Source organism: Dermacentor silvarum, chromosome 2 (assembly GCF_013339745.2).
Source record: "Dermacentor silvarum isolate Dsil-2018 chromosome 2, BIME_Dsil_1.4, whole genome shotgun sequence".
NCBI lineage: Eukaryota > Metazoa > Arthropoda > Arachnida > Ixodida > Ixodidae > Dermacentor > Dermacentor silvarum.
The window spans coordinates 38,663,268-38,686,112 of NC_051155.1; the positions used below are offsets into that span (position 1 = coordinate 38,663,268).

At 45.8% G+C, this 22,845-nt stretch overlaps 1 protein-coding gene across 1 annotated transcript in view; it reads right to left on the bottom strand.

Annotated features, from left to right (window-relative positions):
* Positions 1-1,130: 1,130 nt before the first annotated feature.
* LOC119439972 (membrane metallo-endopeptidase-like 1) overlaps positions 1,131-22,845 on the bottom strand; it is a 306,684-nt gene continuing 284,969 nt past the window's right edge. The window contains exon 21 of the mRNA XM_049662691.1: positions 1,131-1,314. Coding sequence (XP_049518648.1) covers positions 1,209-1,314 — 106 coding nt within the window. The 3' untranslated portion in view covers positions 1,131-1,208. The remainder of the gene's footprint in view (positions 1,315-22,845) is intronic.

Here is a 22,845-nt window from a genome sequence, read left to right on the forward strand (position 1 = left end):
GCGAGGAATTCTCGTCGCTGACCGTATTAGCGACACTGCAGCTCCGAAACATAGCCGATGACAGAGCAGCCATCACGAACGACAGCTGCGATACAATGTCGTTGGCAAACATTACGTACTCCTCAGCATCGTCGTCCACCAAGGTGCATCGAGGCCTTGCAGGTAGCTACAGTGACGTGCCGAAAATTATTTGCTGTGCGCTACGTCGCCACGAGGCGGGCAATGAAACCGTGTTGTGGGGCCATCACAGCCCAAGAAGATATATGCATAAGTCAGCGACAGCTGGCGTTCCGTACATCACCGATGACAGTGCGTTGTGCGTGTTTTATCTCGGCGGTCAAGATTGTTGATGCCTCTCTGCTGAGCACCGCGTCGCTGTTGCCGTATGGCTTAAGCTAGCTAGGCCGGTATTTAGTAGCGATGCCTTTCCGATGCTAATGCCTTTTCGCGCTTTTAGCGCTTGGTCAGCGGTCAGAGCGACGGTCCACTCACGTTATCAATGGGATCAGCCGGCCGTCAGCAGTGGATGATAATACTAGTATAGATTAAGGCATAAGGCATCACTACAAAATACCTGCCCTGCTTTAGGCTACTCATTCCAGCTTCCTGAACAAATCGTAGTTTGATGTTTCTTAGAAATCTCTACAATCTCCTCAATAACGTCGTCTCAACTTGACTGTTATTAACGAGTTAGGAAATCATTTGTGTCAACATGATAAAAAATTACGTCATAAGAAAATTATTGTTGGCTTCTGAAGTATACCGTGAAAATTATTTACTTATTTTTGATCGCGCAATATGATCCATCTTTTCCTAAAGCTTGGTTCATTTAGTAGGGTCACCCTGTATAACGCGCAGTTTCTCAGATATATTCTAGTAAAAAGAAACACGACATACTCAAAATCTAGTGACCTGATTATGGTAAAATTCATATCTGTGATTCGATTTTGTCACCTATGAAACATAGTTAATAATTATGGGTGATACTGTGACTCGCGAAGTTTTTTCTGATAAGCAAACACATTAAACAAACTTTAAAAGCAAACAACATTATACAGTTACAGCTTAAATTTATTGACGTCATAACCAACTATAATGACAACGACATTGCACAGGTGGATGTACGAAGTTAAAGAATGCTTTGGAATAGTCATGTTTCAATGGCGTCGTGCTCCATAACTTCCATTGTCATGTCTTCTGAAGATTTATCACCATAAAATGCATCTTTCGTTGTCGGTCGGGTTCATATACGATCCCACTGAACAATTGAATGCTTCTGCGAAAGATTTAAAATTTCGTAGTGCGACGTTGACTCTAGAACAAGAGGAAAACAATCCTGCAATTAGTTCATGACCACAAACCTCTTCACGTGCGAGCTATAGCTCAAGATGACGCTCAGAGCCTTAAAGTACTAACGCAACACAATAACTTTTTTTCTTATTGAATGTACAGTTCTACGTATAATTACTCGGTATAACGTCGCGAGGCTTGTGTCGGTTGTGGAATGTGGCCTGATAGACTCCTTTACCATGCCCCCAAAGCACGGGCATGGCATTATTTGCATTGCCAACCCCTTCCCACCTCCCCTCACCTCCATTAAAGTGTGGCTAACCCAGCCGGGAATAGTGCTGCGGCCTCGTGCTCAGCTAGGTAATGTCACAGCAACTGATCTCACGCGTCGGATGTTTCCGCAACTATGTAGTCAGAGAAGAATAATCTGAAACGACGGGCTCGATTTACTGTTAACAATAACACTATCGAGTGTACTAAAGAAATTCTGAAAGCAAATTGAAAAAAAAAACGATAAATAAAGTGAGAAAAGAAACCATGTAGCAAGAAAAAATTGCCACAGTATTATGACTATAGAAAGTGCACTAGCTAAGTAGCTTTATTCTTGCTTTTCCTATTGCAAAACTCAGTGCCACTGGGACCAAATGTCCAGTGGCATACCGGATGCCGGTGCCGTGCTCAGTGCTGCAACACTTGACCGGCGCGGTATACTGGTTGCTGTAGAGAAATGCAACTCTAGAGCGAAAGAAAACGCATCGCCTAGCTGCCGTATAGAACTTTCCTTTTAATTAAAGGCAGCGAGACCCCGAATGTTTCGGCAATGAAAACAAGAACAAATAAAATTTATAAAACAAACCACTAGCATTACCATAATTCAAACTTCTCGCCGACTTATCGCAAAGTCAGTACCCATACCTCTACGCCGCGCCAACAACTACCAATTGGAAAGACGGACGCCGTTTGTGTTGGTGTTTAGATTACGTGCACGTAGAGACAGCGCAGACGCGCTTTGTCCCTGAAAATAAAACTTGCGCTTCTAGATTGGTACTTCACCTTCGGAAACTACTCCCAAATCGACCTCTGAACGGGGAAGCCGTACGGGCTGTTACTCCCAATTTTGAAAGCCGTTTCTCGTTCTTCGCGTCCAGGAAATTCAAGATTGTCTTCGGGCTCTATTCCCGACAGACATGGCGGCTGCACCGCAACCATTACCCGCCATGTTGACTCTGATTGGCTGTCGAGATGTCTTGTGTTTCAAAATTTGTGCCGGGAAGCCAAACTTTTGCAAATTTGCGTTTTCACGAAGATGACGAAACGTGACGTGGAGCTGCAAATGTTATCGACTAATACTCTTTTCTCATTGTTGACAGCTATGTTGCGACTTTATTGCTTTCAAAAGAAAAGTGTACAGAAGCGTGCAAAAGCCCGTGCAATGGATCTGCAATTTCGCGCAAATGTGGTGGCAGTCCACGATAGACGCCATATATCAGCTTGCTGATTCGCGAAAGGAATATCCCGTGAGGAGCGTCACGGGGAGGGGTCATTCGTCAGCCTCAATTTGACGTCGCATGACATGATGCTAGGCCACCATTGCAGATATTTCCCACCATAATTTGGGGTGCGCAGAGTTGCGCGAATTATGCTACTGAGCAGCCATATGCAATGGCAGTGGAGAAGCATGGCTATCGCCGAATTTTTCCCGTCTTTTGATACCATGAAAATGTTTTGTCCATAATGCGTGCTTATAGCTTTTCATCGCTCTCGGGTGGTACTGGCGTTTGTGTTCTGAGCCATCATTACAAAAAAAAAAGGTCAACCCTTCCACTGGGGAGGAGATGGAAGACCAGCGAAGCTGTATTATGGTGGGAATCATGTATTTCTAATTATGACTATTAAGATGTGATGCTGTAATTGGTTATTTGAGCTATTAAAGAATGAGAAATATATATGATCCGGTGGTTTTCTTTTATTTAGTTACCACAGGAACCATGGCCTTATGGTCGCTACGGCACACCGCCATAGGGTATACGGCAAAGGTTGGCACGTTCATCATAAACACGACAGCAACGCCGCGCGCGTTCGATGCGAACGCGGGAAAACGCCGCCGCCATAGACAACAGTTCTGCGCATTGCTGCGGTATGTCCATGTTTATACAGCTCCCCAGAATTTTGCGAATGACAGCCCATAAAAAATGCCATGAAACAAAACACCGGCAGCGCATGCCTTTTATGTTAAATCTTCTCAGACTGATGTATTAAAAGTGCGAAACAAAAAAATTATCGAGTCATTGAGAGTCGCTGTAAAAAAAAAAAACCGCGTGCATTTGAAATAATATTCGTTAAAGATTGAAAACCTTCTGCGAGTTTGTGCATTTTTCACAGATGAGTTCATATAGTAATCAAGAATAATGACTTTTTACGTGATGACAGATTATGACAGCGGCGGTTTTTTTAATTTATAAGAAGCACTGCACACCATGCGGCGCCTTGAAGTTTCCTCACGCGGCGCGAGTAAGCAACCAAGTGAACTAAAGACGGTAGTACCGGTGCTTGCGTTGGACAAGCGGCTTCTTGTGGCGCGCTCAACACTATAGGAGCAATATTCGTTCGCTTCTCAGAAAGCCGAGTCGGCCTGAGTCACTTCCGTTTCACGAGACAATGATAACGCGGCCTAGAATGTGCGCACATGACCACGTGTTGGTCACATATGCTGTGTCAAGGTAGAAAACATCCGCGCTGACGCCAATTCGATGACGCCAATCGTTTTGTACGCCCACAGGCTTGCATTCGCGGGCACGCGAGGCTGCGTGCGAGAACGTGATTCCGAAACTTGAGTCGGAAACTTTTTTTAAGATTCAGCACAGTTCTTTTGACAAAATTTGACAATCGAGCGTAAAAAGCAATCTGAGAAAAGCAACTCTCTGCCGTCTGTGGTTACTTACTAGCCTTCTTTAGAGCGAACAGCTTTCTTGGCCTCTTTTGTTCGTGTTCGTCGTTGGCGGGAGCGCGGTGGTTTTGCGATACAAAGGCACCGGTGAAAAGCGCGCGTGCTCTACCGAAATCGAGTTACAGGGTGTGTCCATCGCCGAACGACATGATCAAAGGTGTTTGAGACGTACGTGCTAATTCGCGTGAGCATTTAAGAGGGTGAAAGTTAAGAAGCGGTGGTGAAGCACTCTAAAAAAAAAAAAAAATGTGCGGTCGCCCGCTCGTCCACGGCTGATTTCGTTTAGTCGTTTGCTCGTTCGCACGCTCGCTTAGTCGTTCCTACGCTTGTTCGTTCAACTATTGGTTCGGACGGCGGCTATGTCTCTCAGACGCACTAGGGCACTTCGGCTGGTGCGTTTATTTATGTAATCCGACAACAAATGGTGCTTAAATATCAACGACGGCAAAAAATATGCGCCTTCAAGCGCGTCATTCATTTCATAAAGGGAACATGTTTCTCGAAGGTTTTGCCTACTGCTTACATTGGCAATCATTCTCAATTATTTTCTGCATATATTTTTATGTGTCGCGTCTAATGGCGAAGACACTGTCTTGCACTCGCGGTTCCGTTTACTTCGAAGTGCTGTGCAAGCTAGTATGAACCGAATTCTATTCGAAGGAGTCTAACTGAAATTATCTGTTTCAGGATCAGTTCATCATCATCAGCCCATATTTATGTCCATTGAAAGACGAAGGCCTCTCCCTGCGATCTCCAATCACCCCTGTCCTACGCTAGCCGAATCCAAGTTGCGCCTGTAAATTTCCTAACTTCATCACTCCACCTAGTTTTCTGCCGTCCTCGACTGCGCTTCCCTTCTCTTGGTATCCGTTCTGTAACTCTAATGGTCCACCGGTTATCTATTACACGCATATCATTGCCTGCCCAGCTCCATTTTTTCCGCTTCATGTCAACTAGAATGTCGGCTATCCTCGTTTGTTCTGTGACCCACACCACTCTCTTCCTGCCTCTTAACATTAGGCCTAACATTTTTCGTTCCGTCGCTCTCTGTGCGGTCCTTAACTTGTTCTCGAGCTTCTTTTTTACCCACAAAGTTTCTTCCCCATATGTTAGCACCGGTAGAATGCAATGATTGTACACTTTTCTTTTCAACGACAGTGGTAAGCTCCCAGTCAGGATTTGGCAATGCCTGCCGTATGCACTCCAACCCAATTTTATTCTTCTGTGAATTTCTTGTGATCAGGGTCCCCTGTGAGTAATTGACCTAGATAAACCTACGCCTTTACAGACTGCAGAGCCTGACTGGAGATACTGAATTATTGTTCCCTTGAAAGGCACATTAACATTATCTTTGTCTTCTGCATATTTATCTTCAACCCCACTCTTATGCTTTCTCGGTTAAGGTCCTCAATCGTTTGCTATAATTCGTCCCCATTGTTGCTGAACAAGACAATGTCATCTGAAACTGAAGGTTGCTGAGATATTCGCCGTTGCTCTGGACTCCTAACCCTTCCAAATCTAAGAGCTGGAATACTTCTAAGCATGCAGTGAATAGCATTGGAGAGATTGTGTCACCTTGCCTGACCCCTTTCTGTATAGGTATCTTTCTACTTTTCTTGTGGAGAACCAAGGTTGCTGGGCAATCCTTGTATATATTGCCAATATATTCACGTATGCCTCCCGTACGTCTTGATTACGCAATGCCTCTATGACTGCTGGTGTCTCTACTGAATCAAATGCTTTTTCATAGTCTATCAAAGCCATATACACAGGTTGATTGTACTCCGCAGATTTCTCTAATAACTGATTGATTGCATGGATATGATAAATCGTAGAATACTCCTTCCTGAAGCCAACTTGTTCTCCTGGTTGGCTTAAGTCAAGCGTTGCCCTTATTCTGTTTGAAATTATCTTGGTGAATATTTTATACAATACTGAGGTACTTAAAAAGTTATCAAAACAGGACGAAAAAAACCTGCCGTTAGTGAATTTGTATTACCCTCCTTATAGAAATCCTATGCTATACACGAAGCTACTCGAAGCTCGAAAGCAAACGCTCAATGCACACCGCCTGCTATGCGTACATTCACTCTGCAAAAGGCCGTCTGCTACGCTAAAGCGTTGTAGGCGGCGCCACGTTCGAGGAGGGAGAGCGGAAGTGAGGAGAAACGAGGAGGAGGGAAGGCGAACGAGGAGTGTCGCTACTTTACGAAGTTTCAGGGTTTTAATCAGCCTGCTTCCCTCACTCCTTTTGCTGTTCCTCAAGCTGTGGTCACTCCCGTCCGAGTAGGGCGCTTTCGCATTTTTCTTTTGCTTCATCCCTAGGAACAGGCAGTGATGGTATTATTGCACGCAACGTATTCGTCGGTATTGTCAGGAATTGGACGCTCCGAATAGGACGCTTTTGTTATCGTCTGCGAAGAGGCAACCAAGGGTGCGATTTTGTAGTAATTCTATTACTTTTGCCTATGGCTTTTGACATCATCACCCGGCTGCCATTGGTCGAAAATGATCGGGCCGCGCTCATTTTGTCTGTAAATCACGTGACGTCAGTAACCCGCCAAAACCTGCTACGTCAAAATGACGTTGACGCACTTATTATGAGGAGCAAAAGTAATAATGTTTTAGCACTGCCGCAGGCAGGGTCGTTTCAGAACGCATAAAGAATGACTTCCCCTTGCGGTGAATCTCCGCCGTCGCGGACAGAGAGAGCCAGATGACGCGTTTGACATGCCGGATGACCTTTCTCGACGGTATTTTTCCCCCTCGAATGAAACGGTGCGTTTGTTGTGCGTGGAACTGGCGGGGGAACTAGAAGCGGAGCAAGCGACGGGACTGTCGGTGCAGCGGAAGGTGTGCGCGCCGCGCTTCTTTGTCACGAAGAACAAGCGTCCGTAGGGAGTGAGGAGACGTTCAAAACGAGACGATCGGGTGCCGCAGTCGACCGTGAGAGAGTGCGTGCGACGCGTAGCAGAGGCTGTCGTAAACGCAGGGGTCCGCAACAAGTGTGACCATTTTCCGAAGACCACCGAAGAAAAGGCAGCTGTGAAGGAGGGTTTCCTACGGCACGGCGCTATTCCTGGCGTGATCGTATGCATGGATGGTAGCCTCATTGCCATTATCGCACCGAAGGGTGAGCGCAAGGCTGCGTTCATGTGTCGGAAGGGATACTACGCCGAAAACTGCATGTTCGTAAGTATGCGTCATGTTCTGTAGTGCTGCTCGTTCTTTTGACAGTTGTGTTGCACTTGTCAACTCGGACTTTATCCGTTCACATTTTCCGCAGATCTGCGACGCGGACATGCGGACCCTGACTGTGGATCCCATGCGACCGTGTATCACATGCGACCATGGATCACATGCGACCGTGGATCACATGCGACCGTGGATCACATGCGACCAGGGTCGGATTGCGAGCTGGTCGCATGGGAGTACGCGAGCTGGTCGCATGGGATCGCGAGCTGGTCGTAGCAATCACGCTTCATTAGCGAGTAGAACGCCATGTCCGCCCCAACACAAACTTTCAACTAAATAACAAGTACACGAGAAAGTGCCTGCCTAAAGTAGAAAAAATCAAACCAATTAGTGCTAGCACTGACAAGTTTAAAAGTGCTAATAAGTTACAAGCATGCTACCAAGTACCTACCAGGAGCAGAAGAAAGCAACAGTAGTAGCTCGTAGATGAGGGTGCGGCGCCGCTGCAGACAGCGTGGTACTACTGTGTCATTGGTAGCCCCAATAAATGTTGATTTCTTCAGCATCAGGCGGGCACCTAGTAGTACGCTTGTAATTTGGTTAGCAGTTTGTGTGGAGCGGACATGCCCAACTCGTGCTCTTACTTGGGACTCACGACAGCGTAAGGTCTGCAACGTCTGAACCCTACCTTTGTTGAATGATGCAGTAACTTTCCTCAGTTGCAATTGTGCCTCTCGTCAGAGCAGTACTCGGTGCACGATTTCCATCTTCATGCACGTGACAGCGGCTACCCCTTGGAGCCGTCGCTCCTGACCGCGGTTCCCTGCCATCCTCCAACGCAAACTGCTGAGGGGAAGTACAACACAGCACATGCCGCCATGCGACCTGTAGTGGAGAGGTGTATTGGGCTCTTGAAGAGCCGTTTCGACTGTCTGCAGCGGTACCGCACCCTCATCTACGAGCTAGAACACGCGGCAAATATTATCGCTGCATGTGCTGTGTTGCACAACCTTTGGCTATCTGAGGGCGACAAAGACGACGACGATAGTGGCAGCAGCAGCAGTAGTAGCGAGCTTGGCAGTAACGGAGAGCCCATTCCGCATGGTATCCACGAAAGAGGGGGTCTAGATGAAATTATCTGAGAGGGGGGCTGTTCGAGACAGTGTAATCAGCATGTTCGGCACAACCCGTGCCCAACAGATGCACTACTTGAGGCGTGTACGGCGGCAGTTGCGACGTCAACAGCATCGCTAGGTACATACACACTGTTGTAGTGTCAGCAAGATGTGGTCTAATAGATACCAAATAATTGCATTGTGCATTTATTGCTGTGAAATTTCTGACAAAACATTTTCCAAACTCAGTTGTAGTTGATGTCTACCTAATGCAAAGCATTCACGATTTGTAGAGAAATGTAAAAGTTGGGTAGTCAAGGGTTATGTTGACCTTACATATAAAATAAATAAAACAGACTATTTAGCGGTAACACATAAGACTGAAAGCAAACTAAAATTATCTGGCTTTTAAAACTGTGTTTAACATAATTTGCTTGCTGCCGCTGTCGTCATGTAGATGCCGTGTTTGCCATAGATGTAGCGTGCAGTTTTGTTTTGTAGCCTTCTTTCTGACTGGTATCCCTAACAGTTCACCGCTGGCCTTATGCAATGAAGGACATTCGCGTTTGTCTCCTAACTTTCTACTCGGGCAGTGAAGCTCACAAAAGCCAAAATGCACAGTGCCCATCACACCTTCCGCTCCATCCAACGTGCTGTTACACCCACACCTTCTAGGTCCTTCACCATTTTCTCTCGCAACAACCACACTTTCGTCCTAGTGACGAAAATGCTGCCAACTGGTCATCCAACTTCTCAAACGGTGTGTCTCCCGTGAAGTGTGTTCACGCATGAGCAGTTGATAGATTTCAGCAAAGTGCCCTCACTTGTAAATAGCAGAGTCAATAACTGAAATGTTCCACAGTAATATTTTTACAGTTCAAGCTAGCACTGTAAATGTAGCAGTGATATGTAAATAAATATATTAAACAAAAACTGCAGCTTTCTTTATTCTTCAACCTACAGCCCTTTTTTAAAGTAAAACATGTTTATGCACACATGACATGCAATAGCCACTACATTAAATAACCGTTAAAATCACCAGGCTGCAGTACTAGAGACATGCAGTATATATCCCACCAGCTTGTATAAATATCACATCCCCTTGCACTTGCATCTAAAATATCACAAGTGACGGCACGCATTATTTCAGAAAGCTATTGTGCAATCCCTAGTTACACAGAAATAGCACCCACTTTAAACTGTACCAGAAAATAATGTACAGGTGCATAAATTATCACGCACCAACAGAACCATATTTATCACAGCCAGATGTGTAGGCACATCACCACATGTGAAAGGAACATGCTGTCGCGGAGTACACAGAAAAAAAAACAATGTCGTTCTTTGATATTCACAAATATACAAATGAAATGAAGGAGCATTGGCAAGGAATCTTCATCATATTTTTGTGTGTGTGTTCACAGGCTGCTTTCAATGTTATATTAAAGTCCGGATTCACCCGCCTCTCAAGAAGTGATCACCGCTATTTGATGAGACAGGATGAAATTGTAGATCAAAAGTGGTGTAGCCTTCTGCGCACATTGACATGACAGCAATCAGGCGCCTGGAAATTTCAATCTTACAGTCAGAATGCTCGCACCACCAGGCTTACTGGCACTTGTGGTGGTGTGGACACGCCTGTTGTTGCAGTATCAATTCAAGCACAAAATCATGCTGCATCTGCTATGCTATTTGTGATTGCACTAAGTGATGATATAAGCAATTATTTATTGCAAACCAGCAATAGTCTGACTTCATATCATCATTACTACATCAGCAATTTTTTTAAAGCGATTGAAAAATGCGATAAAAATTCCTTGCCTATGCTTCTTTACATTTCATGAGGGGCCTGAAAGAAGGGGTGAGGGGCTTGGCTTGCACCATGAGAAAGTGCAACCATCAACAACTGCAGGAGGCGTTGATTCGTCCCCTGAGACCGCCGATCGTGCTCGAGGCACTGCTGCTGTATGTCCCACAGGCTGCGCACTCGCTCTGTTAGCTGCCGCAGGCCAGCCATCTGTGCCTTATGGTATTGCTTGCAAGAAAAAAAATAATTTACGTACAGAAGCTCAGTAACAAGGCCTTGGTATGTTGTTGTATTGGTACGCATTCGCAGGCTTTGGAGTTACTACAATAATACTATTGTCACTCTATATTGAGACACCAAAAATATGTTTCTGGCCCATCAAAATTCTGCCGTCCCATTTAATTAAGATTTCTTGGCTACATGAACTTCGCCTTTTTCTTTTAGCCACACAAGTGCCTAGAAATTGCCAGTTATATCATGCAAATGTGTACAAGAAATGTTCATCACAGCACTACATGTAAATTTTATGCTTGTTTAGTGATCGATACAATTAATACAGAGGTCATCACATGCTGGCCCATTGATTGCGCCAGCGGCTTGTCTTTAGAGGGGCCACTATCTCCTCCCACAGCTCGTTTTTTCGAACAGCACTCATACGTGGCGACAACTCAGTAGAAGCTCTCACCAGGTATGGATGCTGCTCAATAAAGTGCAACAGAAACTGCGGCCTGTTCCTTTGACACGGGTGGGCCTTTTGCCGGCATTTTGAAGCCTTTCTAAAAACTAGGGAATTTCAGCTCGACCACAACACAGTAAGGCAAACATTTTGTCTAAGCTTATCGCCTGCGTAAAACGCACACTTCGATTTGATTACTTTATGTTTTACATGTTTATACCGTTAATGCACAAAAAAGTTAAAGGCGCTACACACATTTACCGTTGTAGCAGCTTCTTTCTCGGAGCGGAACAGTCAGTGCAGGGGTGCCTGACCGAGGAAGGGTTACCGTCGCTGCGATCACTTTGACGAACCGATTGTTCTGTTGTGACCGTGCCCTACTGAAAGGTGCTCGCTGCCTCGATAGTTATAGATCCACTATATGCGACATCTTGTCCTCCAGGGTTATGAATAATCCTTGTTGGCTCTTCCTAAAAAAAGAAGGGATCGCACGTCATTCAATACATGCAACGAAAACCACACAACAATGCAAGCACTACACGAGAATATTTACTCACCTCACTCTTGTATCTGACGTTTCCCGGAAGCAGCATTTGAATTTCTTCGCAGACGAAAGTACACCGTCGTGGGGCGCAATCACTTGCGGAACATCACGCACTATCGTAAATGTTCGGTGATGCGACAGTCAGCTGCTCGGCTTCAACAGAGGCCGCCATTTTGCGTGCGCTCAACGGCATTGATTGGATGCAGATTCGACAAATATGTGGCTACGGCTTCAAAAATAGGAGCACTTGCCTTTGATTTTCTTTATGCAACGGCCGCTTTCGCGTTGTAAGGTTATAAAACAAATTTGCTTTACGAAAAAAGGACGTGTGCTTTTATTAAATGTCTTTTTACAAAACAAGTTTGCTACAGAGCACCGGAAAAAGAGAAGATAACACGAAAGAAACATCCGCCCAACGGAGGGAGCTGTTGATTGGATTATTCAAAAACATCTTGCATACGCCCCTACCATTTCCAAAAGCGTTGGCGTCACGCGAAAAGGCATTGTGACATAGAAAGTAATTTCTACAAAATTGCACTAAAAGTCTATGCTTGATCGCAACGAATCGAAATCTTAAGGTAGAGAGAAAGGGTGGCGAGTTTGTCGTGGGGTGATTGATGTAGCATGGGACAGCCAACGAGGGAGAGAAGAATGCGAAATCGTGATTTTCACTGTTCCGAAACGGGCCGCTCGATCCCTGGTGTGCTAGGCCGGTCGACGCTCGAGCGATAACCTTCAAATCGCGCTAGACTGTACGCAGCAGACAACGGAAGCGAACGACGGCTTCGACGACATAATCGTACACTTTAAAGTGGCTGCATAGAGAAAGGAATTCAACAAGAAGGGACACTCCCATAGAGCCCAGCGGCCGAATTGACTGCGGTGCGCCAAGCGGTCGGTATAAATCACTACCGGTTTCGGTTACGGGCGCGCGCATTTCGAACGCAAGCTAGCACGCCGGCTAGCTTGCGTTCGAAATGTGCGCGATTTAATTTTAAAAATAAATCAATGCCTGTTAACTTAATTTCTCTTTCTTTTTTTTCGATGCGCGCGGCAGCTAACGTTCGGCGTCAAAAGTTTAGCGTGACGTATGGTGACGTGTTTCCGGTTGCCAGTTTTTGCCGAGTGTCCCCTATTGTTGTATTTCTTTCTCTATGGTACGAGACTAATTGTTTATTGTTTATTGCATGTACAAAAAAAACGGGCTTACATATTATATACAGTATCAGGAGGTCCCAGAGTAAGAAACTGCCAGGGGGACCTCCTATCATTAGTGGATACATAAGAGTATTAGAGCACCAAGAAGAGGGCGAACAAACAAACACAACAAAAAAGGGGAAAAAACGCGTCAAAAAGTACAATTCGTAGGGAACAAGTTATAATAAATAGAAAACAATTAGATATCTATTTAAACAGCGTTATACAATATTATCACAATAAATAATCAAAAGCAGGAATATCTAGTAATGCGTAACTAAAAATTTCGCTATTCTACATATCAATGAACAATCCAAATACAAATTCTTGTACAGAAATATGAAGCCTAACGATACAATAATAGAAGTAATGTAAAGAAAATGTGATTGTGGAAATGTATTTGTGACAAATGAAAAGATGGTTCTGCTAACAATATTCTTTTCATATTGTGTTTAAAAAATTGCAATGAAAGAGATGACTTAATATTAACAGGGATGCAATTCCAAAGTGAAATACAATAGAAGCGAAGTGTAAATTTTCCATAGTTGGATCTGATTTTAGGTAAGATTATTGCGTTCTGAAAACCTAGTATTATTTGTGTTCATGATTTTATCAAAAGGAAGGCTATCTAATGATATTTCACGATGAAAGAGACAAAATGTAATGAGTGACAACTTGTGATGGAACAGCTGTTCAATGGGTAAAATGCGAAGATGTTGATAGATTGGTAAAGAATGGCAACGGAATGAACTAAAACTCATTAATTTTATTGCCAGATTTTGAAGACGTTCAAGTGGTTTGAGATGAATGGCATATGCCCCATGAAGATAAACAGTATGATAAATGACTACTAATATAAACATGATACAACGAGCTAATCACATGAGGTTGGAAGAATGCACGCGTTTTAGTCATAATGCGGATGCTAAATGAAACCTTTTTTATTAATGAGTTGGCAGGGCTATTGAGCTTAAGGTGTTTGTCGAGAGTAACACCCAGGAATTTAACAGTATCAGATGTCGGTATAACAAAAGTATTTAAGGAGACAGTCATGGAACAAGAAATCGCAGTTTGTGGGTTATGAAATAGTACAAACGTTGTTTTTAAAGGATTGATTTGAAGTTGATTATGTATACACCATGAATACACATTGTTAAGATCGGTGTTAAGTGTGTCTTGCTGCTCGGTAAGCGATTTATGCAATGAGTAAATGGTCGTGTCATCAGCATATAACAAACAGTTACAAGTGGTAAGTACATTAGGTAGATCATTTATAAATAATAAGAACAGCAATGGGCCTAGTATAGATCCTTGGGGAACGCCACAATTAATTAATTTAGTAGAAGAGAACTGGCCATTAAGACACACTACTTGAGGCCTGTTAGACAAGTATCTACGAATAATATTTAAAGGTGGACCAGTAATACCGAAAGATTCGAGCTTATACAGAAAAATAGAATGATCTAGAGCGTCAAATGCCTTTGTTAGATCGATGAATATGGCTCCTGCAACAAACCCTTCATCAATAAATCGTTGAATGTTATCCGTGAAGTTAATAAATGGCAATTCCGTCGAATAACCCTGCCTACAACCAAATCGGAATGGAGAAAGAAGGTTAAATTTATTTAGATAGTGCATTAGATGAGTGTAAATAAGTTTTTAATGGCCTTACTAATAAACGGCAAAATGCAAATTGGCCGGTAGTTATTAATGTTTTCACGAGAACCCTTTTTGAACACAGGGATTACGTTACCACGTTTCAGCAAATCAGAAAATATACCTGTTTTAAAGATTTTGTTAACGATATTCGCAAAAACAGATGATATGTCTGCCGCAACCAGTTTTATTCTAGAAGGCTGGATAGAATCTAGGCCAGGTCCAGTAACTTTAAGAGAAGAAATTACCCTTAAGACTACGGAATAAACTGGTCGAGCATGAGCCAATGCTGACGATGATAGTTTTCTGTGGACAGGCGATTTCGCCTAGTCATATAATGCTTGGCTTTAAAAAAAAAACGATTGTTTGAGTTACCGTTCGCGGCGACTCATTGGGGCAGCGTCAATGCGCTTTTGCTGCAGGAAACATGAAGTGTTCATCGTTTATGTTCGCTGTGAGATTGTAAGAGTAGCAGTGTCATTTGCTGCCTGTTCGTTCTTTCACCCGGTGCTGTCAAAGGCGCACACCGCTGGAAATCCATGCAGTGGCATTTACGCCGGCTGGCACTAACATTTTCTTAGCACTCCCGAAAAAAAATGTCAGCTTAAGATAGTCTTGTATTACAAGTTCTTAGTCATTCCCATTTTCGCTATCAATAAATGTAATCCGCACGGATATTTACTCTGAGTATTGTTGTGCCGTGCCTACGTGCCTATCATCGAGGCCACGGGAGCTCCCACCTCTGCGCGACACAATCAAGAATTCGACGCGCGGGGCGACTTCAAGAAGCACCTATCTTTGCCGCGACGAAGCAATTAGACGCCTGTCATTTGAAGTGGCACCAGGGGCGCGATCTTGTACGCGTTCCAAAATGGAACGGAGGCGTTCCGTTCCATCGAGCCGCACACGATTGGTCAATTTGAACGTCGCGGTTCAAATTGACCAATCGTGTGCGGCTCGATGGAACGGAACGCCTCCGTTCCATTTTGGAACGCGTACAAGATCGCGCCCGAGGTCTTCCCCCGTGGAAAGAAGAATACGATAAGGGTGACGTCAGCAACCACCCCGTCTGGGTCCTGTCCACAAGGAGTCGCCGCCAAGAGGATTTAAGAAAGAACCGGCCCATTGTTAAGCCAGAGAGTCTCCACCGGCCGCCCCGTCGGTCTGGTGCGCTCTTACTGCTTTTACCAGCCATCACCAGCTAATGGCAGTTATTACCAGTTATTACCTGCTATATCTGTATATATTTGTACATATTGTATAAAGCTTTCGTCTTATCTTCGTCTGCTCCATGACTCCGTCTCTCGACCCCGACCCCGAGTCGCAACAGTATCCAGTGCATAAAGTCAGGGGAGCCCAAGGGGGCCCCCCGTCTCCGTTCTCCACTTTTTAAGAGAACCCCCCCCCTCCCCCTCCTCGTCAGGTCACCTGTAGCACAGGCGCCTCTTCGAGAAACGCTGGAGGTGACTTTGTTACCAGTAGTGTATTGTGCGGGACAATTCTAACCCTCCAATTTTTCAAATAATGACTTAATTGCGATTATAGGGTTGATGTAGCATGAAGAGCAGGTTTACTGCTGCATGCATTTCCCCGAGACACAGCACATGACAGTCACCATCCTTGTTCGACTAAAATTCTTGGCACAGCATACTGTTTGATGAGCTACCTCAGTGAGAAGCTAACTAGTGAAGGTTCATTTCAGTTTCTTTAGGTTACCATTTAATTTTAATTTGTTTAGTTGTGCATGATGAGTGCTGTACCAAAGACGCATGAATTTTGTCGACTGTTGTAGGTAAGTACTTGTGAAAGCACAAAATATATTGAGACGTTTACTACTTGTTTATCTTTCTCGGATCACCAGGTTTCATCTTCTAACAAATGTTATCGCTCAGCGCAGGACGCGCCTGCATGTATCGGAAGTTTCTGGAATGTTATAGATGGTTCTATCCGCTGTTTGTTGTCACCGAAGCTTATATAATCTGATTGCATGCATGCGCGACGTGAACACGCTGGCACCATGGATTACTCTGGAACCTTCGATGACCCATGTATAAAAGCCGACGCGTTTCGCCGCTGACCAGATTTCGACGATCGCCGATTGCATTCACTGCTATCGTTGTGTTTTCAGTGTACCTTGCTTTTGTGGGCACAAGTTCGCCCGATAAAAATTTCGTCATTCGCATTTTCCCTGCTGTGTTCTTCACCGTCATTACTACGTGATAATATTGTTGTAGTGCCTCAGCCCTCAGGTTGTACATGCAGCAAAGTGACTAATGCGTTGAATTTCAGATACCTATTTGCTTTGACTTTACATGTCGTCATTTTACATTACCTTTACATTACCTCCTGAGTTATCTTCGAAAAAGAAAAGTTTTCAAAATGCCATTTTTTTCTAAATTGGCAGCTCGTGATTCAATCAGCACAATCAAAAATGCCCGAAATACACTCAGAATAATATATTTATTTGCAGTACACGTACTCACAATTTCTTTTTCAATTCTAGAGAGAGTTGGCTTTTTCAGCGACAATAAGGTAAACAAAAAGTGGACCTCCCAAACACAACTTTTGTGGGCTGTGAGGGTTGTGACGAAACCGATTGCAATGTAGAATCACATTTAGTCATGTAGTAAGGCCCTATAGTACGGCACACGTCAAATCCAACATCACAAGGAGTAATATTGCAGTCTTCGCAATGTGTGTGCGTTTCCTTCTTTTTATACGTTTATGCACTATAATAGCAAATCGAAACCCGATATAGGGAATCTGAAGGGCATCACAAAAACTGCTCGATATATAGGTAAGTCGACAAGTAAAATTAAAATTTTATGCAAAAATTTTACAATGAATTTTACTGCTGTTCGTTATACACAATAATTCGTTATATGTGAGTTATAAGGCCGGTCCGGAACGTCCGTAAAATCCTGGTATTCTTGCTACGTGCTGTTATTCTTTGACTCGTATCACTGCCGGATGACGTGATTCAACGCTACACTGCTTTATATATATATATACAATAAAGGCTTTATTTCCCAGGAGCGCCGATCGTATGTAGACGAATTCAGACTGTGCTCCTCAGGGAAAGTTTCGGTGGAAGAGAACGATATTTGCGCAGGCGCACAACCTTTTTCATATTATTTTTTTAATGAACTAAGGCAAAAGGGAGTACAGCTATTGCCTGAGCTCTGTTATAGGAGCGATACTATTGATCACCAGCAGGCATATAAGGGTGCGTTCGAACGCTTTCGAACGACTGTTGGGTTCGTTTATTTTGTGTCGACTGCAGAACTTTGCGACAACTTGTAGTCAACGATCGCGTCATTGCTCCTAAGCACTGCGGTTGAACAGTTACAACGACGCGTAACAGGTCTGACACTGGTATAATAAATGCAGTAAACGTGCACTGCTGCTGTGGAAAGCGCTCGGCGATGCTCCGTGCCTAAAGTAAAATAATAACCACCAAGCGTTAGTGACATTTGTGTATTTTGGTTCAATAAAAATATTATCCGCACATGTAAAAGGAAGATGTGAGAAACATAAGTAAGCTTCAGTATATATTCATACATAAACAGTGGAACAGCGAGTGCACGCTTATTGCAAGCTGCGAAAAGAAAAATTTTTTTACTTCAAAATATAGTGTTATTTATGACAGGATACTAATATCTTCCAATAACATCAAAGGAAGCATTTATCATTTAGGGCCACCGGCGTCATATACACCTAAACAAGGTTGCCTGAAAATATGTATGTACACACGCGCTGTCCGAATTGACATCCCACTGTTTTGCTACCCGAGGGCCTTCATGCCATTCCTGGATCTGCTTTTGTCGAACCAGGGGGCGCCATAACCGAGGAAGCGTAAAATGTGTGCAAAAATTTGAACATTTGTAGACCTTGTAACTTTTGATCAGAAGAAATCTGCCTTTAATATATTTGACCACATATGACTGATCTATCTCTCTCTCGCTACTGCTGATGTTGCTTTCTTGCATGCCGCGTCGGGGACAGGGGGGGGGGGGGGCAGAGGGTATATATACATCGCAGGAGCGTGGCAGAGGGGAAAGTGGACGCAACAAACACGTTTGGGCCTTTCCATCGCGTGGCATGCGCACAGTGTCCTTTGGAGCTCCCAGAGTGTCACCACCTTAGCGTCTTGACTGTTAGAATTATAAGTCACATCCCTCAAAATCATTACAGAAATTGCAGCGCCTAGCCTTCGACTAACGTGCAAGTCCAAAGGGCAGATAAAAACGGCAGACGAGATAGCCGACGTCAACGACGTTTCGGTAGGTGATGGTTCAATAAAATCGCGGTGAAACGCGGTGTACCGATTGTACGCGGTGAAAAATTTTATTGAGGGATGACAGGAGAGAGTTTAGGACGGCCTTAATAAGGGCCGGCCCCTTACAAAATCTAGGAGGGGTCCCTAGTCCGGGACCCCTGTGACTTATGCTGCAGCACGCGCTCGGGCCACTAGGGCGCGTTGATCCTCCAGGGTCGAGCAGCCGAACAGGGCAGCCTCCCAGCTCTATAGGGTAGGGGAGAAGGGGTGTGGCGGGACCGCCGAGTTTGAGGGGCAGGCCCACGCCATGTGGAATGGGTCCGCGAACGGATGGTCACAGTGTCGGCTGGCCCCGGAGAATGCCTTGTTAAAGTGTTTGGGTATTTCCGGGCACAACACCGTGTTGGTGTAGAGACGGAGGAGCCAGCGCTCGTCCATCTTGTTTAGGCCCGATGCCGGCGGTTGGAATCTGAGCCTGTGCGATTTCTACAACGCAATGATTTCTTTGAAGGATGTAGCCGGATTGGGTGCTGGAACATCAGGCGATGGAGGGCGAGCCGGATCCCGGTAATTTAGTGCACGGGCTGAGGCATCGGCAGCCTCGTTTCCACCTAGCCCTGTATGGGCGTCTTGCACTGGAGTTTGAGGTATAGTAGCGGCGCCTGGTGGCGGCGAAAAACGTCATCTGGGTAGTACCAGCTTGGATAGTATTGAGCCCTGGCTGTGGCGAAGCACGTTTCTAGCCCGCGTTTTGCGTCGATTCGCACTTTTTTCTGCCCTGTTTCGAGTGCGAAAAGGCTCGTCACTTCTCACAGACCATGTCGACCAGGCTGCGAGCTGGCCGCAGCCTATAGTTTACGAAAACGGACTATCCGTGTGCCGTGGGACTTAATACTGGAAGCAGAAGACGTCGGCGACGCCGATCCGGAGAGACCTAGCTCAGCCTCGAAAAAGCGTCACCGTCGTTACTGCTGCGTCGTGGGCTGCCATGAACAAGAAGGCCTGAATCCCAACATCAGATTCTACCGTTTTCCTTCAAGGCCTCACGCTGAGGAGCGTCGGGCGCGCTGGATAACTGCAGCTTGTCGCGCTGGGTAAGCGAAATGGAAGACCGATATAGCAGCAGGCATGGCTGGTGATTCACGATTCGAGACCCGGCCACAGCGACAATTCACAATTCGACCGGTGCGAAGTGAAGTGACCAGGTGTGTGCAAATGACCACAAATGGTCGGGCTGATTCGGTGACAATTCACTACCCCACTACGAGCAGCACAGGTTAGAGAGTTGAATGTGCTCATCCTTGACCTCAAGCCAGCACGTTGAGGCAGCACAGCAAGGTAGTATTGCTTACAGCACATCCGATGTTCGAGCGCCGTCATTAAAAACTTCATCAAGCGAGCAGTGCACGAGCGCGCGCTGCAGCGCGAATCGCACGTACGTACGTTACTGCGAGCTTATATGCATTGCATCAGTTATTTATCAATTGCTAGACAGATGGCCACTACTACAGCGCAGGCATAACTACTTGTCTAGCGGCATGCAGTCAACAAAGATTGCAGGAGACCTGCCGTTTCGCGGCATGTCGAAAGACTGCTGCCGTCGCGGCGTGTACGATCGTGCGCTCGAGCAGTTCGTACACCGCGGCATGCTGAAAGACCGCTGCCGTCGCGGTGCGTACCGTCGTGCGCTCGAGCAGTTCCGTACACATGTCTGCTTATCGCTGCTGTCAATTCATTTATAGAAAGCATTTCCTCGCGTTTGTGCGCCTGAATCTAGCAGCGTGCAAACCTTACCTGAAGTTCAACTTCGCACGTGCGTGACTCGCTTCACTTGCGATTGACACCACGCGAAAACTTCGCCGCTTATTTCTTGAACGGCGTACACGTATTCGGCGTTGCATAATTTCCTGCCTTTATGCAGCATGCCACCCATAGAAAAATCTTCGGCGCCCGATATTCGCTGCAAGCCGTGGTACAACACAACCGAAAGTGGCGGGTCCATATTGTAAACGTGCTTGCCGAAGCAGACGACCGAGCTTGGTACTACCCAGTTTCGGATTGACGGCGCTTTTTAGCACCATTTTTGCAGCACCCCCTGGGCAACGCAAGAGCCCCATGGCCAGGGGTTGGGATGATTGTACGCGGATTGGGGCAATCGAGATAGTAGCATCGTTTAAGAATTTAGGCTGCGGGTTCAGTGATGCAACCCCGGATGAGGTTTTGGCACGCACTCCGCGAGTCGGTAATGATGATCCGAGATGTGGGATCCGCTGCGGCGAGTGCTATGGCGACTTCCTCCGCATATGCGATGTCGGGTGATCAAAAAGTGAGCCCTTGAATAGGTATGTTTTGGTGAACAACAGCGGCCGTGTACCACCCGCCATGATGCGGGTCGGATGCGTCCGTGTAGAAGACCCCCGTTCGTAAAGCATAGCGTTGCTGTAAGGCATTAGCCCGCGCTATACGCCTACCATCGTGGGTCCCCTTAGGCATGGTTTGGGGCAGAGGCGGAATGATCGGGCCACCACGCCAGCCCTCAGGGATCGTGGTCCGCTCTTCTACCATGTAGGTGTAGGAGATGTGTAAACAGTGCAGGAGGTCTCTCCCTTCCTGCGACGTACTAAGTAGCAGGTACTGGTTCTTGAGAAGAGCCTCTTTAAGTTCCCCGTATGTGTTTGTCCTGCCCAGGTCTACGAGACGTTGGTTAGATGTCGAGGTCAAGGGCACGTTTGAATATTTTGCGGAGTATACAGTCGAGTGTATTCTCGTCACATTTAAGCAGACGCAGGTAGGGGGTCGAATACAGGATCCTGCTGGTCACGAAAGCGTTGGCGAGGCGCAGGGCATCCCTGCTACGGAGGCCTCCCCGTTTGTTCGAAACCCGGCGGACCATACGGCCCACCTGATCCCCTACTGTACGCAGTTTACGCAGGGTGGTGTCGATCTTGCGGTGTGTGTGGATGAAGAGCCCAAGGACTCTGATTTGATCAAGTTCCGGGATAGAGCCGGTACGCAGGGAAAGTTCGACTTGTGTGGTGTCCTTTGGCTTCGGGCGCACATGCACGTATTCCGATTTGGCAGGTGAGCATTCGAGACCGCTGCCACTGGCGTAGTCGTCTACTACCGACGCTGCTTGTTGCAGGCACGTCTCAATGCTGCCAAGAGATCCCTGGGTTGCTCATAACGTGACGTCGTCAGCGTACAGAGCGTGCTGCACACCTGGGACGTCATTGCGCAAGGGGGGTATAGGTGAGCCATGGCAAGGTTGAATAGGTAGAGCGGGGCCACAATGCCCTCTGACCCGCCCTGGGGGAGGTCAAAATTCTTTCGGAACCTCCCTGGGGGGCGGAACAATGGCCTGTGGACACCGTAATTACACGTGATCCCCTGCAAAATCCTTGCAGGAGCTACCGAGCTGGGCTCTGTGCTCACGCGCAACAGCAACGACAGTCGAGGGAGGAGGCAGAAATAATGTTAGAGAGGGAGTACAGAGAGAGGATGCAGGGAGGGTGCACAACCGGGTCCCGTAACGGTGCAGTCAAAAACGGGTGATTAACCTTACCCCTCTGCGGGCGTGGCAGTTCACCTAACATGACACGGGAAAAACAAAATGCGTCGTCAGAAAGCATTGCTAATTTGGGCTCTCTTCAGTAAAGGATTGAGTGAATGACTGACCCGTCTCTCTGTGATCTGTGTATTAAGTGGACAAACACAAGTGGTGCATGCAAAGTGGTAACATTTCACATCATACCCCGACTGTCGTATGCAGTAAACATCCCCGCCAAACACCGTCAATGAACGCAAACGTGCAGAGAAAGATTTGCTTGCATCGAGTCCCACAGTACCTGGGACATGCATAGTTTTTTCTATACACAGCGATATCAAGGTGACTCGCGTGGCTAGTACAGTTTTAAAAAAGCTCAATGATATGGGTTATATCATGTTTTCATTACACGCGGTTACGGCAAGCGATCCCTTCTAATGAACTTTAGACTTTTTTCTTAAGATGTCACTGAGCATATATGCAGACAAAAGTTTTAGGCCTTATTGTAAATAAATAGCTACTGCACACTACCACTATCAATTTCTAATGAGGCAAGGTATAATTTCTTGTTGCAAATTTCCCTACACATGGACCA